The sequence below is a fragment of the Haliaeetus leucocephalus genome, unplaced genomic scaffold (assembly GCF_000737465.1).
Source record: "Haliaeetus leucocephalus isolate CR32 unplaced genomic scaffold, Haliaeetus_leucocephalus-4.0 Scaffold450, whole genome shotgun sequence".
In the NCBI taxonomy this organism is placed as follows: domain Eukaryota; kingdom Metazoa; phylum Chordata; class Aves; order Accipitriformes; family Accipitridae; genus Haliaeetus; species Haliaeetus leucocephalus.
In genome coordinates this window covers 20,291,543-20,299,280 of record NW_010972886.1, presented here as the reverse complement: position 1 = coordinate 20,299,280, position 7,738 = coordinate 20,291,543, and the positions used below count along the sequence as shown (strand labels likewise).

General features: G+C 52.5%; 1 protein-coding gene across 2 annotated transcripts in view; it reads left to right on the top strand.

Annotated features, from left to right (window-relative positions):
- Positions 1 to 7,690, top strand: part of UBE4A (ubiquitination factor E4A) — a 13,002-nt gene extending 5,312 nt beyond the window's left edge. For both annotated transcript variants that reach the window (XM_010574951.1, XM_010574952.1), the window contains 10 exons: positions 1,145 to 1,452; positions 2,358 to 2,490; positions 3,412 to 3,599; positions 4,025 to 4,125; positions 4,244 to 4,357; positions 5,226 to 5,400; positions 5,543 to 5,723; positions 6,176 to 6,323; positions 6,594 to 6,751; positions 6,894 to 7,690. In XM_010574951.1, coding sequence (XP_010573253.1) covers positions 1,145 to 1,452; positions 2,358 to 2,490; positions 3,412 to 3,599; positions 4,025 to 4,125; positions 4,244 to 4,357; positions 5,226 to 5,400; positions 5,543 to 5,723; positions 6,176 to 6,323; positions 6,594 to 6,751; positions 6,894 to 7,032 — 1,645 coding nt within the window. In that variant the 3' untranslated portion in view covers positions 7,033 to 7,690. The remainder of the gene's footprint in view (positions 1 to 1,144; positions 1,453 to 2,357; positions 2,491 to 3,411; positions 3,600 to 4,024; positions 4,126 to 4,243; positions 4,358 to 5,225; positions 5,401 to 5,542; positions 5,724 to 6,175; positions 6,324 to 6,593; positions 6,752 to 6,893) is intronic.
- Positions 7,691 to 7,738: the final 48 nt, after the last annotated feature.

Here is a 7,738-nt window from a genome sequence, read left to right as displayed (position 1 = left end):
TCCCCAGGGCTCGGTGTTGGGCCCTGTTCTGTTTAATAACTTTACCAATGATTTGAACGAGGGGATCGAGTGCACCCTCAGCAAGTTTGCAGACAACACCAAGTTGGGAGGCAGGGTTGATCTGCTTGAGGGTAGGAAGGCTCTACAGAGAGATCTGGACAGGCTGGATCAATGGGTCGAGGCCAATTACATGAAGTTCAACAAGGCCAAGCGCCGGGTCCTGCACTATGGTCACGGCGACCCCATGCAGTGCTACGGGCTTGGGGAAGAGTGGCTAGAAAGCTGTCTGGCAGAGAAAGACCTGGGTGTGCTGGTTGACAGCCGGCTGAATATGAGCCAGCAGTGTGCCCAGGTGGCTAAGGCTGCCAATGGTGTCCTGACCTGTATCAGAAATAGTGTGGCCAGCAGGAGCAGGGAGGTGATTGTTCCTCTGTACTTGGCGCTGGTGAGGCCGCACCTTGAGTACTGTGTTCAGTTTTGGGCCCCTCACTACAGGAAAGACATTGAGGTGCTGGAGCATGTCCAGAGAAGGGCAACCGAGTTGGTGAGGGGCCTGGAGCATAAGTCTTATGAGGAGCGGCTGAGGAAACTGGGGCTGTTTAGTCTGAAGAAAAGGAGGCTCTCTACAACTGCCTGAAGGGGGGTTGTAGTGAGGTGGGTGCTGGTCTCTTCTGTCAGGTGGCTGGAGATAGGACGAGAGGAAATGGCCTCAAGTTGCGGAAAAGGAGGTTTAGGTTGGATATTAGGAAAAATTTCTTTACTGAAAGGGTTGTCAGACATTGGAATAGGCTGCCTAAGGAAGTGGTTGAGTCACCATCCCTGAAGGTATTAAAAAAGCGCGTAGGCAAGGCACTTCGGGACATGGTTTAGTGGGCATGGATGATGGTTGGACTTGATGATCTTGAAGGTCTTTTTCAACCTAAATTATTCTATGATTCTATCCTCCCAAGCCCTGGCTTGCCTTTCTCTAAAGGCTTTCCTGTTGCTGGTGCCCCAGACAGATTTATCCCCACGAAACGGTTTGAGCTCAAGTGTGCGGAACTCTTATCGCCATGAGCAGGATAAAAGCATGTGCTGGCTTACGTATCGCTTAGGCAGTCTGTACATCTCGTGTCATCTCCTTCTTGCCTTGTTTTCCGGGTAGGTTGCACGACCAGATGGTAAAGATAAACCAAAGCCTTCATCGCCTGCAAGTAGCGTGGCGAGAAGCTCAGCAGAGCTCCAGCCCTGCTGCCGACAGCCTCAGGGAGCAGTTCGAGCGCCTGATGACCATCTATCTCTCCACCAAGACGGCGATGACAGAGCCACAGATGCTGCAGAACTGCCTGAATCTGCAGGTGTCTATGGCGGTTCTGCTGGTGCAGCTGGCCGTGGGAAACCATGGGACAGAGCCACTAGAGCTGACCTTCCCGCTGCCAGAGGTGGAAAACAGCGCGTTGGCCTATGTGCCAGGTGAAGCTGCCTGTCCTGCTGGCTGCCTGTCCTGCTGGCGGTCTGTCTGTGTGCCTCCCGCAATTAACCATCCGAGTCTAGAGCTACTCGTATAATACTGCATTTAGAGTAGCTATGTGTACGTGGCCCAGTTCCTTAAGATGTTCATAGCACCTGGGTTTCCTCTTCACTGAGGTGCTGAAAGGGCATTCTGCCTTTGAAAAGAAGGGTTCCAGAGCACGTAAGGAAGAGTAGGGAAGGTCAGTCACAACATCAAACTGTCAGCAGCGAGGTCAGAAACTCCAAAGAAACCTGGGACCTCTGAGCTCACCTTACAGGCTATAATCCTGGTACCATTCGGATAAGCACTGGGAGAGCTGTCTGAGGAAGCATGTTTCTGTCCAGGGCAGGACACAGTGCTACAACCGGTGGCATCTTTCTTTGTGCAGAATATTCCCTTTGAAGAGGGTTGCTCTGGGAAAATTTGGGGGTTTTGAGGGAGGCATAGTTAGGGTATTGATGCTGCTGACCTTTTAAAGATCCCACTCACGGCCAAGTTGCAAAGTTTTGCAAAATACTATGCTGATTTACTATTCTCTCTATGCGCAAAATCCTCCTTGTGGTTTCTGTTGTCTAGAGGCTTTCTTGCCATGGGGGTTTTTTTGTGTAACAGCGAGTACAGTCAGCAGACAGCTGCTGGGTTTTGCCCTGTAAGTGACCTGACTGCTGAGAGAGGTGAAGCAAATCCTGTGTGTTACTAATTTCATCAGGCTAGGCATCCTTCATGACTGCGGTGTTCTGATACAGCTAGTTAGTTCCTGAAACTTTGATGGGAATCGGGGTGATGAGGGGAGGGTAGACGGGAGGCTAGAAAAGGGCAAAGTGAGCCACCCAAGGAGGAGCTCACATACAATCTCTGTTTGCAGAATTCTTTGCTGATAATTTGGGCGACTTCTTCATTTTCCTGCGGCGTTTTGCTGATGACATCTTGGAGACTTCCGCCGATTCTCTGGAGCACATCCTTCACTTTGTTACTGTTTTCATGGGTGATGTGGAGAGGTACGTGCCGCCTCAGGTGTGAGCCCTGTGCACAGATCTGCAGAGCACCCAGAGGGGAACAAGCAAGTGGAAATTCAGAGATGTCTTGAGGCTTGGTTTACATAACCATGAGTGGGTTGATCTCTTTGGGAAAAGCTAAATTCTGCCCACAGGAGGCACAGCGAACAAGGCCCTGCCAGAAGGACACGGGTTTCACGTGAGGTACAAAGGGGATTTGGTGTCTAAATACTTGTTTGGTCGCAGTATGCAGGAGCCTCGTCAGCTAGAGTCATTTTGGTACTTGTTAAAGGAAGCTATTGGGATTGATCTGTTTGGAGTATCTGTATGAAGTCTACTATGGTAACTGAGCACTGAACAAAATTGAGTTGTTTTATCGATCTTCCTGATAAGACATTGCCGCACACGCCACATTTCTGCTGTTCGTTTGTTTGTACTTGCATGTGTAAATACAGCGAGCTCGTGGTGGCTGCAGGAGCAGGTGATTTCATGTGGTAGGCAGCTCTCACTGCTCCCACTGTCCCTGGGCTGGCCCTGGGGAGATGGAGGCTGTAGTTCTTCTTGGCAGCGCCCTACAGTGTGACCTTGGGTACGTGGCTTGGTTTCTGCCCCACACCTGCAGCAGAGGAAAGTTATACCCTCACCTCAGTGATTTGTACTGGACAGTGGGCTCAGCAGGCAAAAGCGCTTTGGACTTGCAGGATAAATAGGAAGCAAGTCACTGGGCAGTAAGTAAACAGCTGGGACAAGTCAGGTTTATTGGGAGTGAGCCACTGGATGTGGGCGTTAGCTTTACAGATGGTCTGCAACAAGTGGGTGCTCCTGCACGGGTGGGTGCAGCTCCTGGAGCGTTTCCTGAGCAGCTCAGTCCCAAACCCTGGCTCTCCTGCCATTCTGGATTTGCTTTGTTGTTTTCTCTTGCAGGATGAAAAATCCTCATCTGCGAGCTAAGCTGGCAGAAGTGTTGGAAGCTGTGATGCCTCACTTAGATCAGGCCCAGAACCCACTCGTCTCAAGTGTGTTTCATCGCAAGCGAGTGTTCTGTTCTTACCAAAACGCTGCCCACCTTGCCGAGGCGCTTATCAAAGTCTTTGTGGATATCGAGTTTACTGGTAAGCTCAAAAGGGGAAGAGTTGTGTTCCTTCTGTAACATCTGCGGGAGGGGGGGTCTCCAGGGTTTGAAGTACATCAGTGAAATAAATGAATCTATTTGCAATTTGTTAAGCTGCTCAGCTGTGTTAGGCAGGCGGCATTCCAGCAAAGCATCCGTCTTTCCAAACTTCTGGCTTATGCAGAACTGCGTAGCTAGAAAGGATAACCTCCAGAGCTCAAGCTTTTCAGCTCAGCAGCACTGATAGTGGGTCCTCACCCGCCCTCTTCTAACACAGGATTGGTTGCACTGGTTTGAAATCGGTGACAGATTTCACTGACCTGTACGGGAGCATGGGTTTTATTACCAACAAACTGAAAAGAAATTGGCAGCCCCTGCCTATGCCCACTGCCCTCCTGAAATGCTCTTACTTTTGCTAATGTCTAGGTGACCCGCACCAGTTTGAACAGAAGTTTAACTACCGCCGTCCCATGTATCCCATCCTGAGGTACATGTGGGGCACAGATTCGTACCGGCAGAGCATAAAGGTGAGGGAAGAGGTGCATACATAGGCGTGTGTGTGCGCAGCTCTGTATGGAGCATGCAGATCTGTCCCCTGCCATTGCAACTGTGCCACAGCATTCACCGTTCCGTCATTCCTTGCAGGCTCTGGCTGATTACGCCTCAGAGAACCTGGAGGCAATGAACCCCCCTCTCTTCTTGCGCTTCCTTAATTTGCTCATGAATGATGCCATTTTTCTGTTGGATGAAGCCATACAGGTAGGGCTGAGTGCACGTGTAGTCAGTGTCACGTAAGCAACAGTTCTCACTCCCCTGAAGATGGCTAGGTGTGATACTGACCTCCTATCCCTAGAACAGTATCAGCTTGCTCTGCTCCTGCCTGATGAATCTGTGTGGTGGATACTTGCAGGAAACAATTCCAGGCTAGTGTGGCCAATGCCCTGGGAGAAAGGGTGAAGGCCAAGGGGTGGTGGGGTCTGGGGACCTGCGGGCAGGGTGCTCGTTTCCTTCCCTTCGGTCTCTGGAGACAGGTCAGAACAAAGAGGAGCAAACGGGCTTTTCTCAGATTGAGCATGAAGCTTGCTGGGGGAGTTGCGAGGAAATCTGCCCACTGCTAATCTGGACGCAGCCAGGCTTTAAACAACTTCTGCAGTTTTTGATTTTCAAACCCCCTTGGCTTTTGCACGGGTGCTTTATCCTAACAAAGGCCTTTTGTCTCCAGGCAGTTCTCCTTTGGGTTTACAAGGAGAGTGCCAGGTGAACTGATGTCCTTGGTGCATGATGACTGTCTCTCCACACGTTTTGGAGCTGCCTGTTGCTGCTAGAAAGGGCTTTTTGGGGGAGCTTTGATTGTCGGGAGGCTGGCACATAAGACGGGTGATGTGGCCATCGCCCATCTGGTTGTGCATGTTTATGGACTTTCTATGGTTTGCTGTCCAAACGAATGTTGTGGGGTTTGCAAAACATGTGTGGTTGTTGAGAGGCCTTTTCAAGCACTCATGTTGTACCTTTTGCATCCTGACCTGGCCTCTGTCAGCCCGGAGCACAGCAGAACAGGTCTGGCTTAGCCGCTGTTGCCCATTTACCTGCCTGTTCTCCCAGACGCTTCCCTGCTGTGTCTTTGCAGTACCTCAGTAAGATTAAAGTTCAGCAGATTGAGAAGGACCGTGGCGAATGGGACAGCCTGTCCCAGGAGGCTCGCCGCGAGAAGGAGTCGAGCCTGCAGATGTTTGGTCAGCTGGCGCGCTTCCACAACATCATGTCCAATGAAACCATTGGCACTCTGGCCTTTCTGACCTCAGGTAGGGAGAGCAACCCCTCCTGCCCGCCAGGATCCGGAGAAGGGCCCTGCCTGGGAGTGGGCAGGCGCGAGCTTGGTCTTAGGGTGGTTGGAGCGGGACGGGATTGCTGTGGAGCTGAGGGAACGGTTGGTCTCTGTTCCAGAAATTAAGTCCCTGTTTGTGCATCCTTTCCTTGCTGAGCGCATCATCTCCATGCTCAACTATTTCCTGCAACACCTTGTTGGCCCTAAAATGGGAGCTCTGAAGGTCAAGGATTTCAGTGAGTTTGACTTCAAGCCTCAGCAGCTTGTGTCTGACATCTGTACCATCTACCTAAACCTTGGGTAGGTGACAAGGGAGAGCTGGCGTGTGGGGTGGTGGGAGCCATCCTGGGGACATCCTGGCTGGCAGAGCCCTGTGGCCCCCTGCCTCATGGCGGGGGAGCCTCCCCTCCAGGAACAGTGCTAACAGAATCGCTCTGCATGCTTTCCACAGTCCTCAGTGGGCCTTTCGGAAGCATGCTGTGCTCTTTTGTAGCAATTGTAACTTAAATTACCCAGGGACGTCAGCCACAACCCAGCTAGCAGGGATGGAGGTTAAGCATGATAGCAGTTACATTCGTACCATGGGTCACTCTGGAGAGGACCCAGGAGAAATGCCTAATTATGGTCAAGCTTTTCTCTAGCTTTGAGTTCTTTGCTGTGGTGAAGCAAGTGCTGCTGTTGCGTGGACTGTGTTTTGCAGCCCGATAAATGTGGGTTCTTAAACCTTCGCTCTCTTTTAACCTGTGGTCCAGGGATGAAGAAAATTTCTGTGCCACGGTGCCCAAGGACGGCCGCTCCTATTCACCGATGCTCTTTGCCCAGACTGTTCGGGTTCTGAAGAAAATCAACAAGCCTGGCAACATGATAGTGTCTTTCAGTAACCTGGCTGAGAGGATCAAGGTGAGAACCAGAGTGAATTTAAGCTTGGGGGGGGGGGGGGGGGGGGAAGGTGGAACTGGTTCCTGGCATCCTTTTCCTTTTGTGTGTCACTGCGTCTTTGCCGTGGAGCTGAATTTCTGGGAGTGGGACTTCATCGGAGGCTCAGGTGGGGCAGCTGAGAGAGCTCCCTACCAGCACGGACCTGTAAATGCTTTAGCTACGGGTTAGGAGCAATCCTGCTTTTGAAAGAAGTGGGAGACCGAGTCTCTAAAAGCTGTGCGTGCCCATCAGTCTCTTGCAGACCGCCAGCAGCAGGAGGAAGAGACGTATGCGGATGCCTGTGATGAATTCCTGGATCCGATCATGAGCACTCTGATGTCAGACCCGGTGATACTGCCCTCCTCCCGTGTTACCGTGGACCGGTCGACTATAGCCCGGCACCTCCTCAGGTACGAAGCGCGGGCCTTGTACCTTGATACTTTTTGGGGATCTGTTTCACTTCTCTGATGACTCTTCCTGGCCTGTCTTCCTCTTTTTTTATTTCTAGTGCCAGGACTCTCCCAGTAATCTCCTCGATGCTTTGTCTTTCAGTGACCAGACGGATCCTTTCAATCGGAGCCCCCTCACTATGGACCAGATCAGACCAAACACGGAGCTTAAAGAGAAGATCCAGCGGTGGCTTGCAGAGAGGAAAAAGCAGAAGGAGGAGCTGGAGGACAGGCTGGACTGATAACCAGGGTCTCATCCATAGACCTACGCTCACTGGCACAATCAAAGCCTTGCAGGGTTAGCGGCTGGAGCTCCAGAGTGTCTGTGCAACTCGCCACCTTCATCGAGGCGGCACTGAGCGCATCGCCACTGCCGCCGGCATCTCTCCTAGGACCTTCCCTTCTATCCCTTGTTCTGTCTCTTCCTTTCAGGACTTACTCTTTAAGACTTTCCACTGCACTACAGCTTTGAGCCTCTGCCTCGGGGGCAGCCCACAGTCTCTTCTGCGTGGCCTGGCACCCAGCCCGCTCTTCCTTGCTCTGTGTCTGTTGGCCCCGTTCTTTCCCAGCGACGCCAAAAACCTCCCTCTGTTCTGTTGCCGTGTTTAACCTCTGTAACCGTACCTTCCACGTGAGAGCGTGGCCGCTCGCGGGGTTGGGTGTGGGCCTGGACTGGAGGGGGACTGTGACACTACTTGTGCGGGCCGGCTGCCTCGCAGGCTTTCTTTTCCACAAGGGCGTGGGGAACAGAGGGGCCGTGGAAATTAAATACAGAGATGATCTTACAGCTGGTGGTGGAGGTCTGGCAGCGGGGAGGCCCTGGCCGTAGAAAAGCCTCTCGGACGGAGCGCGGAGGCCGCCTTCCCCCCCCCGGGCGCGAGTGGTTCCGTCCGCCGTGGACCGAGGGGGCCGCCCGCCCCCCCCGGGGCCCAAACCGGCGGGCGGGGG